Genomic DNA, 25,698 nt, shown 5'->3' on the forward strand with positions numbered 1-25,698 from the left:
TCCGTCTCGGCCAACAGTCTGTTCACGCGAGGCTCGCAATATGCTTCATGTTTGGTGTACTTTTTAAAGCGATTCAGATGGTTGTGCACGTGTGAGGTTTTCTTTTTTTGGTGTGTGCAGGTTTGTAAAAGTTCATCCTGAAGTTATGCATGGAAATACCTATTTCTTGACACTGTGGGGAACTGAGTAAAGATCAATTTAATCTGCATTAATTAATCATTCTCGCTTGTCTGCCAGTTAAGCGACAAGGTGTTTTTCAGGGAAGTCTGTCAGCAGAAGGAAGGTAAAGGTATTTACTTTGATGTTTAGTCCGTGTTCATTTTGTTGACCAAGACTAAAAGACTAAGATTTTGATGTTTAGTCGACTAAGACTAGACTAAGACTAAACCATTTCAGATGACTAAAATAGGACTAAAACTAAATGGGTGTTATTAAAAAGACTGAGACTAGATCTGAATTTGCTGTCAAAATTAACACTGGTTGTAGTAAAGACTATAAATGGAGCTGCATAGCATAATGTCAAACTCTTGAGGATTTGTTTTATAAAACAGTCTAGAAGGCTAAAAGGCCTGACTGTATCAATGTGAGGTTTCTGGTTGGCTAGGAAAACATTATGCAACACCAATTGTCTGATTTAAACGTCTGGGAAAATGGAGACCTTCTTCCTGTATAGCTAGTGTGCCTAGTGTTTTGATAAGATTGTACAGACATGCTACCAAGGACAAATTAATCAAGGTACACTATTCATAATGGTAATATCTATTCTAATATATTTAAATCTATTGACAATTTTGCACTGAATTTCTTGTTTTTCTGGTCTTTTCCCATTATTTTAATATTCTCACTCAGACGTCACTTGGTAATATCAGGAACCTGATGGCTAATTTCCTGCCCGCAGCAATGAGAGATCACACAGGCTTAGCCCTCCATCTGCAGCAGGGCTCCTCCGACAGCAAAAGACATGAAGTTTGAGAACCCCAGCAGACCCGGCTCCAGAGACGAGGCTGCTCAAGATGAAGATTTCCCTGTCCTCAATAAACAGGCAGATCACAGGAGCCGGGATTATACTGAGGCTATGTTTAATGAGAAGGGGTGAGAATAGGCCAAGCTAAAGGTTCAATCACATGCCCAAATGTGCAATTTTCACACTTAATGAATCTGGGATTTATATAGGCTTGGAGGTATTTATAGGTAACAGGCGGGGGTGGGTATAGTTCTGTGCTGCTACCATTTTTTGGATTAGGAAAATGGTGTGTATGGCGGTTTTCTTCCAAATTACGACTTCCAAGTGAATATCCAGAAAACAGACGATCTGGCCAAGTTAAAGTGGGAAGCGGGCCTATTATGTAAACATTTATAATTATTTGGAGTGGTGATGGGAGTGTGAGCAAATGTTTTAATCTGTTCTATTTCTCATCTCACCCGTTTCACAGATGGTTTTGTGCACAATAGTTATACTATAACATTTGAGTCACTTTAAGTCAACTTGGCTTAAATGTTGTTACCTTTGAACCTTGAAGTCCATGCATAGCAAATGACCGATCAGTATTGTTTTTAATATAGGCGCTCTATAATAATATAGGCGCTCTCTATATATATATATATATATATATATATATATATAATCCTCCCACACAGCAAAATACGACGTGTTAAATTAAAGATTTTTACTGTGCACCAGGTTGCAAGAACTGTTCATTTGATACCTGGTTAACCTGTGAAATATGGATGGCTATAGACTTGAATGTTATGTAGACATAGGAAATATTTCAAAATTCTGCGACTATTTGAAAAGTGAGCTACGGTATCTAATGAAAATGTCTTCTAATAGTTATCACTGCCAATGCCACAGCTTACTCTCCCAACACTTAAGTGACTAAAAACACAAGTTTAGACTCTTGAGGGGAATAATTTTAACCTTAATATTTAGTGCCAGAGGAGTCCTAATCTTTCTTTATTAACTGGATTACAGAAATCAAGTCTAGGCTGAGAATGGGACTATTTTAATACTTGTCTATAAAAGAAAAACTATTTGAGCTAGACCATCTTCTAAGGGGAATTCAGCAGGCTTTAGGCTAAATCCTTGTCTGTGAAACTGATAACTATGTCGTGAATCTCAGTGTGAATATTCTTCATCAAACCCAGTGTTCTGTATTTGTTTTTAAAATGATTTGTGCCACCGTTTATAAATAGCCTATAGCAGCTTCTGTTTAGATGTCATGTTGTATCAGCAGTAGTGTGTATTCATCAGCGTTCCTGTGGCTGATTTGGTTCTCACGCAAGGAATGAGTCTACCTAATGTGTTCATCCAGTTACACTTCCTCTGTAACTGAACTGAAGACAGTCAGGGAGAGGAAAACTACGATAGATAGACTATCAGGAAAACTGTCATTCGTTTAATCACCTCTATGATTTAACAAAAACAATGTTACGGAGATTTCCATTAGGACCTATATCTGCTAGGAAGAATATTTAATGCTGTTTTTCCATGATTGGAAACTAAGACATGACATGCAATGTCTGTATAGTTTTATCCAGGTAGTTAAACAGAGAATTAGAGATTCTATATGTTCTATTTAAATTAAGTTATATAGTATAGGCAGCCTATTAGTGTTGTTAGTGTGTCCTGACTCATGACAAAGTTTCAGTGAGACTAAATCAATATACAGCTCACTGAAAGCACACTGGATAAGAGTTTTTAGCTCATCCATGTTTCACATTTTTATAGCCTACACATTTTATTTGGACATTATTCAGCTCATTTAGCCTTTTGCCAGAGATGGTCTATTTTGAGCCATTGCAGGAAGGAACTATGACACTGGGCGGCTGGGCCCTGAAAACGCGTTTGTTCCTAAGGTCGAAAAGGAGATGAGCTCCATACAGGGAAGGTTGCTGCCATGTGTAGTTTGGACGTGTTTGAACTACGGGGGGGGGGGGGGTTACTAGATGTAACCGTTTAAAAACAAAGCCCTATTTTATTTGATTATATCTACTATTTTTTTCAAACATTCTGGAAGAATCTTGGAACATCGTGTGTGTGTGTGTGTGTGTGTGTGTGGGGGCTACCTAGAATCAATTTGGGGTCTTTTTTTGACAAGAAAATGTTGATGAAAAGCTCTGCGCTACAGCAGGGCTTGGGGCCAGGGAGAGGTCATACATATTGAAGTACATGAAGCAGAGTGCATGTAAAGGAAGAGACAGGTGCATCATTGCTTGTCTGTCAGTGTGTGTCTTCCTCAGGGAGCAGTTCCTCTGAAGTGTGAGATTACAGTTTCAATCACGCAGTCCTTTGACTAATGCACAGAGGCATGTTGGTTTGTTCCTCTGCAGCTCATGATGGTGATGTGGTCGGAAATGATATTACTCTACCTGACCTAACTTGTCATTTGTCTTCCCCCCCCCCTTTTTTTTTTACTTAGAAGTGAGGAAATGTCACCAGGTGTTGACTGACGAAATGTAGCTTGACTATTGTGTAACAGGCAGCAATCCGCAGCATGTCTATCGGCCAATGCATTGCCTTATTAAGACTCGTCAAGAACAATTCAGAGAGAAAGAGAGAGAGAGGTTGGAGATCATTTGTATTAAATATAGCATTCAATAATATAGCAGAAAATAAGTCATATTTTGGGTGAAATACTCTTTTAAAGGAATGCACCCTTAAAGGAGTATTTCACCCAAAATATGACTTATTTTCTATCAATTACACACTCTATAGCTGACTGTGCTTACTTCAGTTAGGCTGACTGGCAATTTTGTGTAGGCTTTTCAGGCCGAGACCCCCAAAATAATCATATGACAAGCACTTGGAATGTTGGCATTACATTTTGTTTGACTTGGTTCCACAAATAAATGTTGTGAAAATAGCAGATCTACAAACTCACAACACCTGGCAAAGCCTTGTAGATTTTCAAAATGTCAGCCTCTTTCTTATATTATTTGACAATTTGGCCAATGTTTGACCTGCTTTTATATATTGTTGCAGTAATGGTCTTTTTCTTTTCTTTCTTTCTTTTTAAGTATTAAAAAGGTCTCAATTTCAATTCAAACTTTATTCCAGACACACAGAGGGTCCATACAAATATCACACAACAAATAAATAACAAGACATTATAAAAAGAAAACGTAACATCCTACATAGAGGCTGACTATTTAATTAAGTCCTTAATTAAATTGTCATTCACTATCATATGGGGACCCCCCAAAAAAATCGTGTGAGGACCCCCCCTGGGGTTCCCGACCCACAGGTTGAGAACCACTGGGCTAGATCATTGCGAAGTTTCGTGATTAAACTATTTAAATTAGCCCAGGAATTTCGCGGCTTATTAGGCAGCTATAGCTATTTTAACCTAACCAAGCTGGGGCCAATGCGCCCTTGATTATATGTTTTTGCGTTATTATAGGGTCTAACTAATAGGTTAGGCTACTGTAGCCTATATTGTTTGAAGATTTTAATAGAGGATGATGATAGCAGTGGCACACAGTGAATGTTTTCTTATGTAGCCTATAGCATTGGTTCTCAAAGTGGGGTCCAGGGACCCCCAGGGGTACTTGAGGGAGATGCGTATCTTTTCAAATGGGGGTCCGTGGGCTAAAAAGTGTCAATTTGGGGGCCTTGACATTAAAAAGTATGAGAACCACTGGCCTATAGGTTGATTAGGCTATAGCCTATATATCTGCTCTCTCGCCCAATTAAAATGGCACCTGTTGTGGAATTAATAAAAATCCAACAGTCTTTTAACACTTCATTAAGCCCATGCATGAAATAAAAACCTATGCGGCGCTTTCATTTCTTTCAGGGAAGCTAACAGACGACTGTTTTTAACACCCTTATTGAGCCTAAACAAAGGCTTTGCATTACTCGACATATGTAGCAGCATGTTTCCGCTGCCCTGCACCCTGGTGAGGCATTCTGACGACCCCGCTCACCGCTGCTGCCCTGGCCGCCTGCAGCACGGCACGGCAGGGCCCGGGTCGCCTCCCGAGGACTCCCGCTGCAACCTGTCTATTCAAACAGAAAGCAGAGGTTAGAGTAGCAGTTCTACAAGGGGCTGTGAAAAAAATAAATGCTTGAGGTTTGGGGGGAAAAAGCAGCACGTAGCCTATATGCACGCTTGAGTCGCTTGACGTGCAGACTACTCACGAAGCTTAGCTATTAGGCTGGTAACGTGCAGTTCACGAGCCCCATAGCGATTGGGAGAATAATTAATGTTTGGCACAAAACCTCTAATTTTCTCTTTCATTTTTTAAATGTTTATATTCTTCACTTAGGCCAGGAAAATATATTTTAAAAGATCAGAGTGTTTTCAAATTTAGGCTAGATGTTGCTCCATAAAGTGGCATATCTGAGATAATCTGACGAGAGTGGACAATTTAGAAGGAAGAATCAGACGGAGTTGACATGTTATAGTTGGGACACACCAGATAGTAATGTTATTTAGTGCATCTGCTTTTATTTATTTTTTAAATAGAAAGCTTACCAGAGCTTCCGCAGCTTTCCCGCCTTTTTTTAAACCAGGAAGTGAATAAACCTGTTTATGCCTGACGACACCCAATCCTCTCAAAGTTTACTTTAGATCGATTGCATTAATTTCAGACAATGATTTAATACAAAACGATGGAGCGTGCACGAAAAAAACTAATGTGACAAATAGAAGTGATTCTGACACCTATATATCTATGAAGCAGGCCAATGTCAAAGGCTCGTTGGCCCACACTCAGTGGAGTAGTCTTCAACAGGGGGTCCGTGACCCCTAGGGGATCCACAGAGTTACTACAGGGGGGCCGCCGAATCTTTGTGTGACCCATCATGATTTGTGTGCATGGGATCTCATCTTAAACAAGCTCAGTGCTTAATGAGTCTCACAGTTTAGTAGACCTTGTATTGTGAATTTTGTACTTCCATGTACTGATATTCTCATGTCTTACTAAATAAAGTACATCAATCAATCAATGATAGGGACTTTTATTTTACATTTACCACTTGAACCCTAGCATCCCTATTCTTAGGGGAACATTAGCCGAAAATAGCAGATCTACAAGCTCACGCCTCACAATGTGAGGCATTGTGAGCTTGTAGAGCTTGTAGATCGGCTATTTTCAGCAAAGAGGTTGGTGTAGGGGGGAAAAGAGCAGATTACTATCAATGTACAACTTGTACATTGATAGTAAACAAGACTCTACAGGAAATTATGAAAAAGTTTAATCTGCAACACAATTTTATGCATACAATATGTAGAGGGGGTCCCTGCTTAATCTCTGTCCCAGATAAGGGGTCCTTGAAGACCCCTGCAGTAGACTTTAAGGACTGGAGCGGCCGTGTGTTGCCCCTTGACAAACACTTGAGCTTGAGAGGCAGAATGAGACCCTCTTCACCCTCACTCTTCACCCGCTAACACTCATCTTCAACCCATATGAATATTTCAAGCATTTCAAGGGCTCTTCTATGTGCCAGTGCCAAAGCCCCCACTAATTCAAAGTCTCTTCTCGCTCTCATCGCGCGCTTTCACTCCACACACGCGCGCGCGCTCGCGCGCGCACACACACACACACACACACACACACACACACACACACACACACACACACACACACACACACACACACACACACGCGCGCGCGCATGACAACCTACATAGGCCTATAGGCTACTTTAAAACGCGTTTATTGCTTTCCAAAGATATGAACTGGATTGTCCTTTTTCTTTATTGAATGGGTGAGCTATACATAGCAGCCTCACCAACTAGAGAGAGAGAGAGAGAGAGAGAGAGAGAGCCCAGCCAGCACATTACACCAGCCAATTAAAGTGCAGTTTCCAGCTCTACTCGGTCCGTCCACATCTGCCCTCCTTTTACAAACGAATGGCGCAGAAAATAAGGAAGCTGATGAATAGGTGGCTCATTGAGATCACAGATGGAGCATGGCCGGGTTTTTACTAGAAATGTGAGAAACACCATTGTCCCCAATCAAAACTCAATGCGTTGGCCTACAATACCGCAGCCTTTGAGCTCAGGCCGCTTCAATCGGCCTTGTTTTTGAAACTTGAAGTGTTTCACACAAAGAGCGGCCTCCTAGATGTCAGTCTGGGTGCTGCTGGACGGCAAAAGAAAAAGAAAAAGAACACAATTATGAACCAATAATTACTCTCCTTCACGTCGCACGCCACTGCACCCATTCACGCCCCGTTTGGTCCCATTTAATTCTTTATCCCGTGCCTTGATAATCCGAATACCACAGGGTTTTTTGTGGACTTTTCTATGGCTAAAAAAAAGCAAGTGAGAGAGAGAGAGGCGCAAGTGATAGACATCATGATAAATAAATGGGTTCTGAAGACTTGGGGATTATCTAAATGAGTCCCAGACGACAATTCCTGTCTTGGTACGCGAATTGATTGAAATAGTAGTCTTATTTAAAATAAATTCAAACGAAATAAAGGAAAATAGCCTATAGTAGGCCTATAACATTTATTTTTGGTAAATTTAGAATTCTATTCTGCAATGCAAATTTCACAGCTAATGAATTTCAACGTACACACGTCTTATAATAAATGAAGTATCCTGTATTTATTGTTGACAACTGAACACATGGGCAACTTTAAATATTATATTCGTTAATAACGTTAATTGGAGCACCCGGGCAAATTGGTGCAATAGGGCAGAGGTCTTTAACAGTGTGGCCAGGGGTCCGAGTTAGCCCATAGGGGCATGCCACATTTTCGTGGGATAGGAACTTTATATAATACATAAATATGTGTTTTTCTATATATATATATATATATATATATATATATATATATATATATATATATATATATATATATATATATATATATATATATCATCATCCCGATCTCACACAACATAGGTGAAATAGCATATATGTATATATGTGTGTGTGCATGCATATATATATACATATATATATGCAATATATATTGCATATATATATATATGCAAGACCCTGTAGCCTATATTGTGTCAACTTGTGTTGCATCACAAGTTCACACAAACTGTAATGGGGATCTTCGAAAAGAACACAAACTTGACAACAGTAAGCGACCGATTTAAATGGTTTCAGATTAATGTCATTAATGCTGCCAAGGTTTAATCAAGTCTATTACACAGGAAAAACAGGTTTAACAAATCAAGAATGCAATCTAAATAAATTGATTAAATACCAACATAGCTGCCTCGTCTAGATTATTGTTTGGCCCCCGATGTCATCGTAAATGCACCTTTGATAAGTGCAGAATGAGGTGGTCAACTAGAGGGCGATACAAACGAAATGAACTAGTAGGCCTAATTTATGTCTGTCAACACAGACGTAGAATAAACTAAAAAAATATTGAATTCACCATAGACCTACCCATGATTGATAATAACATTAGTATAAAAATAAGTGAATTTGCTAAACCAAAAAGCCGATTAGGCAATATAGTAGCCTACTACTAAATACTATTGCAATGATTATATTCAAGAATGTCGCAATAAAGCGAAATACTGTGCTACATATGACGATGATGAATATAATAATACAGAAAAATTAAGTCAGCATAACAGAGTCAAATGCCTATATATAAAAGTGCAACAGGCTTGCCATTTAGCTGCAGAAAAACACGTGTATATACAGAAAACATAATATGCTATACAGCAACAACAGTAACAATAGCCTGGAGAGAGAGAGAGAGAGAGAGAGAGAGAGAGAGAGAGAGAGAGAGAGAGAGAGAGAGAGAGAGAGAGAGAGAGAGAGAGAGAGAGAGAGAGAGAGAGAGAGAGAGAGAGAGATGATAACCCCCTTTTGTGCCCAACCAACAGTTTAAGCTGCATAGATTCTGTTTCTTTGGGGCCCGTCAATGAGCGCCAGCCCAGCGCCTCTGAGAAAGTCAACTTTCCGTGACCCTCCAGGTTGGCCTATAGTCTGGGATGAGGGGGAGATGCTATGGGACCCAGAGTTGGGTCCTCTTCATACTTCAAAAGAAAAGACGGCAGATCACTTGTGTCAGGAATTTGTGTCCCCTCACCAAGGGCCCTGCATTCTTGACCTCTGTGGAACTGGTTAAACATCATGGAGAAGCTTTTCCTCCTTTGTCATCGGAGAATCAAGACAGCAACCTGATGTTACAAGAGAATCTGTGTCAGTGGAAGCCAGGATGAAGCAATGATCTCTCTCTCTCTCTCTCTCTCTCTCTCTCTCTCTCTCTCTCTCTCTCTCTCTCTCTCTCTCTCTCTCTCTCTCTCTCTCTCTCTCTCTCTCAGATTCAGACTTAAGGAGCTCAGTTGGGATACTCAGGGGACACACTGATTGAGACATCAACCGACGTTTGGCCCTGTGCTGTGTCATAGGCCAACAACTGATAATTAGATAGATAGACATAGGCCTATACTCTTCGATATATATGCTCACTTGACGTCAACAAACAAATCAATCAAACAATGAAACTAATATAGGATAATATGACATTAAGTTGTGCATTGTAGGAGAGTTGGGCTATCTTTGCACCTGCCCACCTACCTGTAGTCTACAGGTAAACACATGATCTACAGGCTGTAGATCATATGTCACACTAAACAAAAATTGTGCTAAATAGTGCTAAAAGTGGTTCTTTGAATCGTGATTATGTTCTACTAGACTCAGGTTCTGGCCGCTATACGCTACCCTCACACCTACATGGGTGCCATGTAGGTGTGAGGTGTAGGTGCCAATCCAACAATAATTATGTCTGAGTCTGTGCTCAGGAAGGCTTCATGGAGTGTGTAATTGATAGAAAATAAGTATTTTTTGGGTGAACTATTCTTTTAAGTGTCTTGTTCAGGGACACTTTGACACATTGCTGAGGCCTGGGATCGAACCTGGGATAAATAGCTTGCCAGGCTAAGTGGGCGGACGCCAACCTGCTTCCAATCTCCTAAAAAGGCGTCCGCCCACTTAACGCAGATAGCTACGCGAGACTCGAGACTATGCAGATACGGGAAGTAAACCGGAGATGGTGTGTCTTGCCAATTTTTGTTGCGCGAGTCTTGTTTTTTTTTTCAGGACTTTCAAAAAGCGTTAAGCATTGGTTCTCAAAGTGGTGCCTAAGGGCTCCCATAAGAAAGATTTGTATTTAAAACTTTAAAAAAAACATTCTTTTGATATCATGACACAACTGGGAATCAAACCTGTGACCTCTTGGTACCCAAACTGTCTCTTGACCCAGTGGGCCACCATTCACATTGGGTTCTGAAAGCCATATGGATAATGACACAAAAGCCAGAGCTTTAAAAACAAAGTATTCCAGTTTTGTCAAGATGTTGGGGAGACTGTGACAGGGACAGGATTCAAACCTGCACCCTCATGTTTCCCAGGCAGGCTCTTTCAGTGGTTTAGTAAATTACATGGATTTTAGTGAGACATTTTATTCTGTGGTCTGTGGTTCTCAAAGTGGGGTCTGCGGAACCTGGGGGTCCTTGAGAGGATTCCAGGGGGTCCCCAGCAAAATGTGTTAATACAGTAGGCCTACCACAATCATTTTAACTCCTTTATCCATATTTCATACGTTGGCTATTCAAAAATAGCAGATCTGCCTGGCAGCCGGTCCTCCCTTTGGCCAATTTTAATATAGGATAGCCTCAAAACTTACCGACAGAACAACACTCGGTTATAGTCAATGTGTGTCTCATAGCATTCTTGAAGTGTTCCTTTGTATGTTAGCGTTCAATTAGTAAAATCTCCTGTTATCGGACGGTCTGAGGTTGACAGGTATGCCACCTTTACACCTTTCGAAACTGGCCCCTGAAAAAGTCAAAGCCTAGCCCCCCTTTTCTTGGGTTTAAAATCCTCTAAGCAGACCTTGTATTGAACTACATGTATTCCTACTTTCTGTGCTTTTTGTTTTGCAAACTGCTAATAAAGTATTCAATCAATCAATCAATCACTCACGTGTTAGTGTGAACCTGTGCAGCGGGCAGGCAGCATCATATCAACGGTAGCACCTTTTACTGCACTCAAGCCCAGTGGTGGAAAAAGTAGGCCTACTCACATGTTTAAAAGTATCATTACCGCAATGTAGAAATTCTCTGTTAGTAAAAGTCCGGAATTAAAAATTGTACTTGAGTAAAAGTACAAAAGTATTGGTATCAAAAAGTACCAAAAGTAAAAGTATACTCATTATGCAGAATGTACCATTTCACAAGTTTTCAAATGTATAAAATGTATTAAAATCCTTTTGAAAATATAGCAGATCTACAAGCTCACAATGTGTCACATTCACGAGGAATTGTGAGCTATTTTCAAATGGCCGAAATGTATAGGGCTGAAGTAGGTTTGTATGTTTTGTAATAATAATCAAAATCTACAAAGTAACTACTAACTAAAGTTTTAAGATAATTGTATAGGAGTAAAAGTATAATATTTGCCTGTGTGTTGTAGTTGTGAGTAGAAGTAAAAGTTATGGAAATTGGAAATACTCCAGTAAAGTTAAAAAATACCTCAAAATTGTACATATACTTATAATTAGTTACTTTACTTTACATAGGATGGGCAAAATAAAATGCAGTGGACACATTTCACGTATACGTGCAAATATACAGTGACAAAAAAACACCCTGTATCACACAGTAAATGCACTTACACCACTGCTCAAGCTGCAGGCAGGCTATACACTTCAGCCTAGTACTGGAAGTAACTTCTATGCAGCGGCAGAGCGGTTTTATTCGTGCACCATTTCTATAGGATACACATTTCCATCGGAGTCAGTTTGCTGCCCATGATGCTCTGTTGAAAGTCAAAAAGATGTAGCCTGGTGTTTAATATAGTCTCTATTAGCACGTTGGTTAGGCAATTATGAAGGTTTGGATGACAGTGGTGAGGGAAACAGATGGCCATTTGCTTCCAGTGATTCATACGGTAAACAATGAGGCCACTGGGAGGAGAGGGGAGAGCTGACGGGTTGCATACTGCAGGACGCTAAGCCACTGGTTCTCAACCTGTGGGTCGGGACCTCCAGGGGGGTCCCCACAACATGATTTTTTAAGGACCTTTAAGACCTTTTTAATACCTTTTTTTTTTAAAGAGAGAGAGAGAGACCATTACTGCATCAAAAGTAATCAACACACTATAATATACTAGTGTGTTGATTTGGCCAATGTTTGAGCAGTTTTTATAATATTATATATTATTATAAAAACTGGTCAAACATTGGCCAAATTGTCAAATAATATAAGAAAGGCAAAAATTGTTAAAAAAGCTGATCTACAAGCTCACAACGCCTCGCCTTGCTATGCGTCGGGAGCTTGTAGATCGGCTATTTTTGGCAATATTTATCTGTGGAAATGAGTCAAACTAAATGTAATGCCTCAACTCCTACAATTCCAAGTGCTTGTCAGCGTTGGGGGTCCCCAGTTCAAATATGATTATTATTTTGGGGGGTCACTCACGACCAACCAATGTGCTAAGCGGCCAGAGGCGCACCATGCAGCTGCTGTGAAGTTGCATACCGTTGTTCTTTACCAAGATCTTTTTTTATAGGCTTCCAAGGATCTGGACATTTTTTGCTATAGATAGATTTTTTCCACGGCGGAAATTTCTATAACTGTTTCATCTCAAATTAAATAGCACCAACAGGTGAGAAAACAAGTACCAAACTTTTTTTTTCTTGCTTTTAATGTTAACCATGCACCATCTCATCATTCATCACAGTGATATTTAGCTTTCTTAATTCGGGACAAGGTGGCATTCTGTTATTCTGTGAAACATTAGGCCGAGCATATCTTATGTGGCCAGTTTGTCATATAATTAACTGCAAATCCTCTGTTTTTCTCTTGAAAGGATCATCAAAATAATACGTTATATACGATAGAAATGGAATGGAATATTGCACAACAGAGAATAAAGTTGAAGATGAACATGGTGATGCTGAACGGCTGAGGACAGATCACACGGTCCCTGCTAAATACTCTGATTCACATTCATTTGAGTCAATTATCTACTGTATATAGACAGTTTTTCTGTATTACAGTGCGTTTTAATACGGTTTATATATACACATTTTACACGAATTATTTATAATCTGAAATAATGAACGATAACCAATTAGCACTGACTGTACTATTGTCAAAATGATTCGGTTATTAAAAGGTATAAAATACACTGACGATTTGTTTCTCCGAATTGTTGATAAACATTAACATGGTCGTTGTAAAATGATGCAGAACATTGAGAACAAACATTTTCGTCATTTTCCCCCCTTTCGTTGTGATGTTTCAGCGGCTGTTGACGAGACAGAAATGTGAAACGTTAGGCTATCTTAACATATTCCTGAAAATAATATGTGAAACAAACAAACAAACGTGCGAAGAATAAAGGTAGTTTTCGTTCATTTTAACATAGCTACATTGTAAAACTCGCATCAATAGTCAATACACTGTAGAAAATTATTACAGATTTAAAAGAAAATCAGGGGACATAAAACATTCTGTCTAGACACGTTGTGTCAAAATGATGACAAAAAAATATATATAAAAAAAATAGAGCGTCATAATTAGCTACTGGTTAATAAATAATCAATGATCATTATAAATATTCCCAGTTCAAAAACAAGGATATGATTAATTTGCATAAATTGTAGGCCTATTAAGGTCTCTTTTAGATCTCACATTGACAAAATATTATTGCAGTTTTGACAGTGTCAACATATCACATCACTATTTTTGACGAGGATGCGATTTTACATTCCACCACTCAAATCAATAATATAAATTATACTTACCTTAATAGCTTGATGACTCAATAGGCCTATAGTGTATTTTTCACATAGGAAAAAAATAACAGCATTGGAACTGCAGATGCATTAAATTGCACAAATAACCCTTACTCAACGTTTGAGTCTGTCAACCAATAAGTAATGCAACATATTTTTGTGTTTTTATTAGCTTAAAACTTTTTCGCAATTGACCCAGTGTTAAATATTTTTTAATGTCATCATGACTTACATTTATTAGTCCATCCAATTAATGAGACTAACATATTATCTGCGGTTGAAATCTGTAATAATTATTTTTTAAATACAGGCTTCGATTTGAGCTCTCCAGAATCCTCCTTGAAATTCTAAAGTCTAAACACTTGATATTTTGAAAAAGAACCAAGGTGGACACAGTTGAGGACGAAAAAAAAGAAGAGGCAAGCCAATCAGATTGCCCCTTCCCCCTTTGGCCAATGGCAGACGCCACATTGTTGTTAAATTTGTCTAATGAAAACGTAGGAGCAACAATAGAGAGAGAGAGAGAGAGAGAGAGAGAGAGAGAGAGAGAGAGAGAGAGAGAGAGAGAGAGAGAGAGAGAGAGAGAGAGAGATCTGTATCCACTGACAATCTCTTGAGGTAGTTAGTGTCTCAACAACCTCGGCTCCTCCTTGAGAAGATAACTTTAAGCAGAGGGAGGAAGGCTCTATCACAGTGCCTTGGATTTTAATTCCACTGTAACTCCTTCAAATAGCGCTTTGAAGCCGTCACTTCACTGAGACTATAGAGACGGCGTATAGGTGTAACTTTCTGACAGATTGCCGCATTTTCGTTAATAGGAAGACTATAGGAGAATAGAACCCTATCCTAAGAATATAGGAGACTCCTAATTTCACCTGTTGGCCAGAGATGTCGGGAACTGCGCAGCAAACGTCTCTACATTATTAGTCAAAAACAAGGCTGTGTCAAGACATAGGCAACAACAGATCATCATTTCACTTCGTTTTTCGGCTAAATTGAAGTCAAATCGGCGAGAATAGAGGGCATGGACGTGAGACCGGAGCACCCCACCGCCTCATCGGCCTCCCACCAGGTCCATCCCGGGGCAGCGGCGGCGGCAGCGGCAGCGGGGGCGGCAGCAGCAGCAGCATCACTATCGATCCCCGTGTCCATGGCCAGCAGCCTGCTGCGGGGGCCTCCGCTGCTGTACCGGGCCACGGAGAAGTACCCGCGCACCCCGAAGTGCGCCCGCTGCAGGAACCACGGCGTGGTGTCCGCCCTGAAGGGACACAAGCGCTACTGCCGCTGGAAGGACTGCATGTGCGCCAAGTGCACGCTGATCGCGGAGCGGCAGCGCGTCATGGCCGCGCAGGTGGCCCTGCGGAGGCAGCAGGCGCAGGAGGAGAACGAGGCCCGGGAGCTGCAGCTCCTCTACGGCACCGCCGAGGGCCTGGCGCTGGCCGCCGCCAACGGCATCATCCCCCCGCGGCAGAACTACGAGGTGTTCGGCTCCGTCGGCAGCGAGAGTAACTCAGGTGAGTGATGTTATATATATTTTTGATGCAGCCTATAGACACCCATGTACTGGTGCACTGTCTAAAATCAATGGTTCTCAACCGTTTCAGGCGTTGACCCTTCAAAATAGTCATATCTGAACTGGGGACCCCCCACCCCTGACAAGTACTTGGAATTGTAGGAGTTGAGGCATTACATTTTGTTTGACTCGATTCCTCAGATAATGAACTTGTAGATCAGCTATTTTCACAAATTCTGCCTATTATTTGACAATTTGGCCAATGTTTGTTGGCCAATGTAATATAGTTTGTTGATCATACTTTTGAGGCAGTAATGGTCTTTTTCTTTTATTTCTTTTGAGGTATTAAAAAGGTCTTAAAATTCCTTAAATTGTCACTTCACTATATCATGTGGGGACCACCCCAAAATCATGTGGGGACCCCCCTGGGGGTACCGACCCACAGGTTGAGAACCAGTGGTCTAAATGACAGGTAGCTGGTAGCCTATATGTTGTGACTGTGAGTCTATATGGACGAGTAGGCAATAGGTTAATATGGACAAATTAGTTGAAGCCTAATTAGCCTAACATTTAATTCTGTGCGTAAAGGAGACATTTTTGGTCCTGTTTGTTGACCAGTGCTAAATTCAGATTCTTATTGAGAATGCTATTTTATTCTACCATTCTTATTCGGGGCTAAATCATGATGTGAATATATTGCTGCTATAGTGACATTCGCAATGGTTTGTGTCACAGATTCAAGTCTCCAGAAGTACGAGCTGTTCACCAAGAGCCACATGGCTGGATCCAGCACCCCCCACATGGGGAAATCAGTGTCCACCGACAGCGACTCGGGCCCAGGGATCTCCTCCCCCGATGTCCGACACGGTGGCTCGGGCTCAGAGAACGGAGACGGCGAGTCGTTCGTTAACTCTCCGGTTCCCAAACCCCTGAAAGACGGCGAGGAGACCCCGGGCTCCGTCAGTCCGCTGGGCTCGGACTCCGGTTCCGAGACCGACAAAGACGACCGAGAGGAGCCGTCCCCGTCGTCCGCGGCCTCCAGGCACATGAACGCCATAGACATCCTCACGCGGGTGTTCCCCACGCACAAGCGGAGCGTCCTGGAGCTGGTGCTGCAGGGCTGCGGGAAGGACGTGGTCCAAGCCATCGAGCAGATCCTCAACAACAGCGCGGGCGGCCACGCTCACAGCAAGGCTCATACGGAGGAGACGTGGACGGCCGAACGGATGCTCCAGATCCAGAACGCGCATCACCCGTCTCCCATCTCCACCACCGCGCCCACGAGACCGATGTTGCCGGGAGCCATGACGCTCAGCAACCGCTCCGCGTTCTCTCCTCTCCAGCCCAACGCCCCGCACTTCGGCGCCGACCCCAGCGCCTACCCACTGGGCACTCATCTAGGACTCAACCCGTTGCGCTTGGCCTACTCGGCTCATAGCCGGGGACTGGCGTTCATGACGCCGTACTCCACCACCGGGTTGATGCCGACTCTGGGCTTCAGACCCCCCATGGACTATGCCTTCAGTGACCTCATAAGGGACAGGACGCTCTTACACAAGGAGCAAGGCTATGCCAACGGCCTGTACGGCCCTCTGGTCAACAACACGCCTGACAAGCAGTGAGGTGGTTGTAAACCTCTGAACCTGGACTGCGACTGATCAGGCAATATACATTCCCATAAAGTAGTGGTTCTCAACCCGTGGTCCGGGGACCACCAGTGGTCCTTGAGGGGGTTCCAGGTGGTCCCCAGCTAAATGATGGAGAGTTGGTAACCAAATGACCCTTATAGATTTGTAACTTTGAGAGTGTAAAATGAAACCAATTGGACCCTTATGGGTGCATTTGGTTTCATTTGACTCTCTCGAGTCAAGAGTTAAATGTTAAACATCTGCATTACTTATATTTACAAGAAATCTACACACAGAGAACGTAGAAGAAGGGTTGGTTATGTTGATCAACGTTTGCCTGTGTTATCTCTCCCCTATGGTACCAACATCAATACGTGGAATTGTGGACAAAATCTTATCCAACGATATAACAATATATTCTAAGTTTTCGGTCTTAGAGGCTAAATCTCATCGAATGATGGCTCAAATGCCGAATAAATAATGGACCTTCATATGAAAAGGGTTGAAAACCACTGCCATAAAGAATGGACATTGTATTTCTAGCCAAAAGTGTTGACTGTTCTGGAGAACGTCTGTGATGTGTTTTGGCTATGAGCTGCTGTAAATAGGCTTATTATCTGGCTTCTATAGTCGCCTTGCCTGAGAGGGCAAACTAAACTAATTTAGGCCATCATTTTAAGAATCTGTATAGAATTGTTGATACATGGTACAATTAGCCTATAATATATCATCTTGCTAAATTATAGGCCTAACCCTCGTTTTAACTTGTGCCACACTGATGATAATTGACAATTGGAAGTCAAAGATTCGTTTCTAAGATGTAACACAAGCTTGTAAAACACAGATGACGACGAGGAAACATCAAAAAATAATGTTTTCGTTTTGACCATTTACATTTTTATTTTAGAATTCATACTTCGGATACAGTATTTAATCTTGCAACATAAACAATACTAAAGTTTTGCCAGAAAGTTTTAGATTAAAATAAAGCGTAACGTTTACAGTTGGATGAGACAAGAACATCACATTAAGAACACGTCCATAGGCTGTGACTGTCAAATGGGGATATTTTATTATGACTTGTAGTTTACTGATGTGAAATGAGCTGTTGTAAAGGTTTAACTATGACGTGTAATTACCATCCGTTTTTCTTATTATGTCTTATTTCGTTTTTTTCCACTTATTTTCCAGTTTGTCTTAACTGGTTGTATTAGACTATATCGCATTTGATAATATTAAATACTATAGGCCTACTGTATCTTTCATTTTTTTGTCATTGTTCATTCGGCTGCAATATTTTTGTGGCATTTGTAAAGTGCTGAATCAAGTCAATTGCTCTTCAAATGTTGCAAGCTGTGCTGTCACATTGACTTTGCTGGAAATAAATGTTATTTTAAAGAAAAGCGGAAATGTTTTATCATTATCAATTATCATTATTATTATTAGTAGTAGTAATAGTAGTAGTAGTGGTGGTAGTGGTAGTAATAATAGTAGTAGTATATTATTATTAGTAGCAGCAGTGGTGGTGGGTTAGAACTGTAGGCTATATACTGGCCTATTTTACATTCGACTTTCGACATTTGGCTAATATATATTTTTGCGAGGATATTATTGAATCGTGCTTTGGGCTTCAAATTGTGACGCTCATTTAGCCTGAAAGCCAAGGTGTTCCACAACTCAGAGACAGACACTGCCTGGTGCACCCACCCAGCCAGCCAGGGTGAAATAATGTTGTAACGTAACACATTTCCATTTGATTTGTTGAGGTTAGTAACAGGTTGCATGGGCCTTATCAATGGGCAAATCAAGTGATATACAAAAAAAAACACAACCTGTGAACTCTTCTTCAGTCTGTTTTTGTGCAACACCACCGTTGAACATTTCACACAATAAAATCGTCTGTTAATTATGTATTTCTGAGCGTTGAACCAACCAAATTGAACCAAATACACCATTACATGTTTACATTACACGCGAGATCATTAGAAATGCGTTGGCGAACGTTTCGCATCAAACTATTCATATGGTTCTGTTGGGGCATAGACAACCTACCAAATATAAATCAATTATAAGTGTAATGAGGTTTAAATGCAATTCAAGTTAGGCCTATTTGAAAATGTTATGAAGTTTCGAGTGACAAACGGAAAACGGAACCAAACTGTCGATCTAATCTAGCCAAACAATTTGAGGACAGCTGTGTTTGAATGAAAATAATTTTAAAAATCCTCAGCTGTATAGGCTTCTATTCATTAGGATGCCAGACCTTTATTTTAAACTAATAGCCTATAAGAGGCAGAGTGGTGAAACTGAAATCCAACGCACCAGTTGAGTTACCGGCTGAGCGAACACACGATGCGATATTTGAATTATGTATCTTTCAAATAGCCATTTAGACAATAAACAAACAAATAAATAGATACATAAATAAACAAATACAAATGTCAACGCTGTTTTGGGTATATTTCACAATAGCGTTGTTTCAACGAAAATAGCATATACACCTGTCTGTAGTAATAATAATAATAATAATAATAATAACAATAATAATAACAATTATTATTGTTATTAATTATGTGTGTGTTTTTAGAAATGTGGGATCAGTTGTTAAAAAGCCTATTCCAGTATAAGGCCAAGATTGAGGTAACATAACAACCTGACGAAATTGGACCATGTTCACAGCAAACGGACGTGGTGGCATGAATGTGTAGACAGGAGCTGTCCATCCATGCTGGACCACATCTTAATGAAACAACACAATTATTTCCTTCAGCTGTATTTAGCTACACGTCGAAATGTGTGAAGTGAAAAGGGTCGTTTATGTGTTTCGTTGCTTTTCCAAAAATATTCTGTCACCAAAATATACGCCAATTGTAACAGTTAAGCCCAAATCCCTGTTCTTTTTCCCTGACTGGGCGCACCAGTTGGATCCAAAAAGCTAATATAACAACGTCAACAAAGTCTTTAATGATGTGCCTTTCCCTGATGCACAGAAAATGAAACCTTATAGCCTACCCGATGAGTGGAACACCATTGCACATTTCATAAAGTGTGTTTGTTTTTGTAGGCTACCAAGACCTTCATAAAATAACTGTCCACGTGGACTGGGTCCAGAATCCAGAATGGACATTCCGGCCTTGTTTAATGCTCGTAAGGAGAGTTGATATCTTTTATTAAAAAAGCATTTTTTTTATTTCAATGACTGCCAACTTGATGCACGGAACCCGTTTGAATGTATGTATTTATTTATTTTAATCTCTGGGGCCCACATATAATATCATATTTATTGTTATATATGATTTGGTCTGATGGTCTGCATGTCATTTGGTCCAGAATTCCTAAAGGCTAGTTCAAAATATGATCTATATTGTATTTTTGGAAAATAATGGTGAAGATTAACTATCCATCAATTAGCTGGGACCCCCGGGAACTGTTTGGTCTGAACCACAGTACATTGCATTCGAGGACAGCCCAACACTGACTTGCATGGTGCTTTCAACACCCACCCACTCTCCTCTTCGTTTTGGAGTGGAGCGTGGCAATTTGAAGGTCGATAGCGCCATCTAGTGGTAAAACAAATCAGCAAAAAGAAATGTCATTCTTTTACAGAGTACAGTGGGTTGTCTGATAACACCACCTAGCGGTCTGAGACTGCGTAACATGGTGGATTTTTGGGAACGATACTGTACTACTCTATATGCCATGGGACCTTAGGGGAAAAAAGAAAAATGGAAGTACGATCATGCAATAGCTTGACACTTTTGTACCATGTCCTTCCTAAATATAAAAGATTAGGTTAGGGAAGGCTATAATGACCAGGTGTGACAGGCTCAGGTGCTTTGCCCTTTGTTTGAGAGGGCAAAGCACATTGATTATGTCCTTTGACTTATGTTCTCATGTTAGGCATCCAAATGAATGTATGTATAAGACTTAACAGATTAGGATGCATTGTTTTGTATTAGAACTGTATGGAGTTTTGGTAGCCTATACCTACCCAAACCTAAGCACTGTTTAAGGATTCCTTCTGTAGGCCTACTTCAGTGGATGCATTAATAATGTAAGCTAACTTATTCGTTTTTATTTCTATATAATTCTAATATGCTCAATAACCTATTCATTTACATTTGTTTCTCATAATATTGTACAGAAAATCATCCATCCATGTGTAGCACTGGCCCTTTAAGGAAAGTGCATAAAGAGGGGTGGCCAGGTTTGTGGCCTCCTGTCTAGCCAGAAGCCTGGTTTGAGTGTTTGTGAGAGAGACCTGGAGGCATGAGGGGTACAGACTAATTCTCGGTAAGACAATCTGAAAGAAATGACAAGGTTTTTTTATAACTCATTGTAACAATAGTATATGTATGAGAGTTTAGATAGGCTGACAATATTAGGCCTGTTGTTAATTATACTAATATATATCTGTACTTCCAGAAGCCTCCAGGTCCTTTGAGTAGCAGTACTCTGTGGCTGTGCAGGCCTTTATCAATTGGAGCCATGAGCATATATTGACTATTTGGGTATGTTTGTTATTTTTCTGTATTTTGTCATCTTGCTATAGGAGCCTAATGAATTGATGAATTGTTGGAGGGTTGGTCTAATGTTTTATTATTTGATTTTTGTAGGAGCTGAACTAACATCACTGTTTTTCCCACCGTGCCATATATATATACTATTTAGACTGAGTGCAATAGGGTTGACTGAGGACAGAGCTATCTGGGCCATTAATTAGCATTGCAGGATTTTGATTTTGGTTTTGTTTATTTGTAGTTTGTTTTGATTTGCTTATTTGCTGATTTGCTTTTGGTTACTTATTTACTTTATTTTCTTTTGGTTTTGCATTATTTGGATTTGATTTGTTTAATTTCTATATATTTAGTAGGCCCCGAAGCCCTTACCCTTATTGCCTCTTGAGTTTAGTCCCTTTTGCAGAACTACACAGAAATACTAACCGCTTTCTTCCGTTCTCTATTTTAACCTGACTATTTTTATACCAACCGTTGAATAAACTTGACACATTTGATACATCAGCCTCTGGTTCTGTTAATTCTGAACCCGTACCTTCCTGGGGAACATATATATATATATATATATATATATATATATATATATATATATATATATATATATATATATATATATATATATATATATATATATATATATATATATATATATATATATATATATATATAGTTAATGTGTTTACATGATCCCTCACTCCTATGTGTGGGTGGCGTAGTCATTGCTTTACATAGCCCTGCTACACATGCATCCACATTCCTTTAATACCGCTCTGCAGAACAAATAGTTAAATGGCTCTTGGATCCTTGTGCAAAACAGCTAGAGGCTGGTCCAGTTATATACAACTGTCCACTTAGTACACAGAATCTTTTTTTTTATCATGGTCCTTTGAGCCGGAAAGAATATCCAGACTGGATATGGATCCAAGAGCCAAACCAGAGAGCAGAGAGGATGAGGAAGTGACCTGGCAGAGAAAGGAGGCCACCAGATTATCATAAAGATCACCACACAGAACTGTACAACCAGGCACTTGAGTGGGAGGGAGCGACTTGCTCTTTACCCCCACCTCCACCTCCAGAGACAGTTCTACCAAGGCAAGAAATAGCATAGTTGAAAAGTTTATTTTCTATATATGAACTCAGATAGACAATGGTATGAAATGAGTCATTCTGAAGTAGATGAGTCTGAGGAGGAGCAAAGCTGTGATGTGTCTGAGAAAAGATAATGTGTTGAACAAAACAAGCACTTTTACCAAGAGATATTCACTTCATATTATACAGCCTACACTATCAGAGTCTGTGGCTGATAGGATTTCTCAATCAGTACAAGCACCCCCACCACTCTTAAAGGGATATTTCACTTTCAAACATGTTTGGGATAATTAACATCTACTCAGTGTAACAGAGAGGACCTCTGTTACTAATGTTTGGCACTTTACAGTATTTTGCACAGTTGTATTTTGCACATGATTTTATTATTGAATGATTATCATGAGGGGCAAGTGCAATGTGAAATGTATGAGTGCAAGAGCAAAGGTAATGCTAAGTCATGATTGAAAAGCTTAACATGTACCAAGTGGTTCTGTGGCCAGTGTAATTGGGCTGAACCAAGTCAGAATGGCAGAGGGGGGTTGTGATATACATTTGTAGTTGCTAAGGATAGTGTGGTTGTGTAATGTTGTAGTAGTTTGAAGAATCTATATTTATTTGTTGTTCATTGAAGTTTTAAGATAATTGATGTGGGTTATGTATTTATTGTATGGCTATTTATGTATATATGCTAGTTAGAAAACACACCTTGACATGGTGCAGTCCAAGCTCATTTGCTCAGCTGGCTATAAAACGCTGCCAGTTGACATCAGTGGACAGCTGTGAGTGGAGAGGCAAACACCACCATGCTAAGGGTGCTGTACAGATTATCCATGTATTTCATTGGTGATGAATAAATACACCTTCGGGTTAAACCCTACTCCAGGCCTCTGTACTGCTTCCAGCCGCAAGTCGGGTATTCTCACACTCAGGCTTTTGTGGGCACCCCAGAAACTTTTAAAGTCAGAGTTAGTGTCGAAGTGTCCTTGAGCAAGACGCTGAACCCCTAATTGCTCCCAATGAGCTGGTTGAGGCCTTGCATGGTTTCCTCCGCCGTCGGTGTGTGAATGGGTGAATGTGAAGTACAATGTAAAGCGCTTTGGAGAAAATCTCCAATATATATAAAGGCAGTCCATTTATTTAGATATTTAATATTAATTTTATCAGACACGCCCCCTTCCTATACAAACCCATCGTAACTTTAAACTCCATTTTAACCATTTAAGTGTATAGTGTTTGTCACACTTCAACTATGCACAATAGTGTGCCAACAAAATAGGGGCCAAGTTTGGCCTGTGTGGTACAAAACAATAATACAAAACAGAAATAGCCTATGTTTACATTATAAAAACACACCTATGTTTACATTATAAAAACACACAAAGCAGAAGACCAACAATTTGGGAATAGACTGCTAGTTAGTGGCCAAGCAATTATAAGGCCAGGGACAGACGGCACAATATATACAAATACCCCTGGGAGAGGACGAGACCAAACGACAGCAGCACGGCCTGAGGGACTGTTGATAAAAAGCAATAATAAGCTCAATTCCTCGTTTAGGCCTACGGGCTCCAAAGTATTAAGTGTGTGTATCCAGTATGCTTCTCTGCATAATAGTTTCTTAATTATGTCCCCACCGTGTGTCGTGACGTTGCAGAAATATTTTCTATTCCCCAGAATTTTAAGAAATGCTGGGGAGTCTGATGCATGCATGATCAAGATTATCAGTGTGGATAGCAGTTTTATGTTCCCCTATCCTGATTTTAGAGATTGTTGTTTGTTTGACCAAAGTATACTAGCCTGCAAGGACATTTGAGTAAATAGATCAAGAGTTGAATTGCAATTGATAAAGGATTTTATCTTATATTATCTGCCAGTCCGAGGGTGGGTGAAATGTTTAGTATTGGAGGAATTGGAGCATTGGGCACAAGTGCCGCACTTGAAGAAGCCCTGAGGGGGATTAAGGAGCCAAGTGGAGGGGTGCCTATTGGAGTGTATACCTATTATGCACAACAATGCACAACAATATCGTGAACATGGGAAATCCTCTGGCATCAATACTGTGGTTGTGTGATACCATGGTATACTATAATATGGCATACCTTTACACCCCTACAGTCCACATGTCATTACACTTCACATCATCAAATCGTCTCTGTGAGTTACTCACTCTACTCTTGCTGCTGGTTGACCCTTTCATTGTTTACGATACGATACGATACGATACGATAATACTTTATTGTCAGTTCACACTGAAATTTGTCTTGCGACCCAGCAGCCATGTATGCAACAATAAACAGTTCACACATTTGACATGACACAAGAAAAAAAAAAAAACACAATACAAATACATACATAAAGACATACAAAGACAAGAGCAATGTCCACCTCTCAGCCTACCCTTGGCCTATAAATCCTGATTAAGCCTCAGTGTCGTCTGATGGACAAAGGACCTCTTCAGTTTGACCTTATTGTATGTAGGAACACCGTATCTCCTTCCTGAAGGCAGCAACCTATATTCTCCATACAAAGCATGGCTAGTGTTTGAAGTGATATTCCTTGCCAACCTTATCATACTATCATTATACGTAGTTGTATAGAGCCTCTGAAGTGGCTGTCCAACAATCTTTGAACAAATGTTCAGTTGCTGCAGCAGTTGTGACTTAAGGCTACATTACATTACCAAATGTCACCCGCATCTTGTCGTTGCCCCCTGCTTGCCAGAAAGCTGGATCCTACCCCCCTGATGGCAGCTACCATCTCCGAGAACAGCAGGGTGTAGGACTGGGGGGCAACTTGATGGAACATGAGGGGTGATTCCAATGTGTCACCTCTCTCTCTCTCTCTTTCTCTCTCTCCTTCTGGTGGCCTGCCAGCATTCACATGGCCAGCCTACATCATGGCTAACGTCAGTAGCTACCTAAATGTTTGACCCCCGGTACACTCTCACTGAGGACCGGCTGGTTACACCGGGGGTCTCCTCCGGCCTAGAGGACTTCACCTCCTCGCTTACTCTTTCAGGCATCTTCATCTTAGATGAGTGGGATGATGCTTGGACTCTTCAGGTGAAGGCCGAAGGGTGAAAAATCCATTCTTCTTCAGAGAGTCAGAGAACAAACAGTTAAATCAGGAACTATAATATTTACAGGTTGGATGAATTTGAATATACATGATGACACATATACGGAATACACCATTTATATATTCCAAATCGCTAACAGG

General features: G+C 40.4%; 1 protein-coding gene across 1 annotated transcript; it reads left to right on the top strand.

The window, feature by feature from the left end:
- Window positions 1–14,756: 14,756 nt before the first annotated feature.
- Window positions 14,757–17,165, top strand: dmrta2 (DMRT-like family A2; the record flags this gene model as incomplete). Its single annotated transcript, XM_084066874.1, has 2 exons — window positions 14,757–15,246; window positions 15,981–17,165. 2 exons carry the CDS (start codon window positions 14,757–14,759, stop codon window positions 16,865–16,867), a joined length of 1,377 nt encoding a protein of 458 aa, XP_083923000.1. The 3' UTR covers window positions 16,868–17,165.
- Window positions 17,166–25,698: the final 8,533 nt, after the last annotated feature.

The sequence above is a fragment of the Gymnoscopelus microlampas genome, assembly GCF_963454915.1.
Source record: "Gymnoscopelus microlampas genome assembly, chromosome: 9".
NCBI lineage: Eukaryota > Metazoa > Chordata > Actinopteri > Myctophiformes > Myctophidae > Gymnoscopelus > Gymnoscopelus microlampas.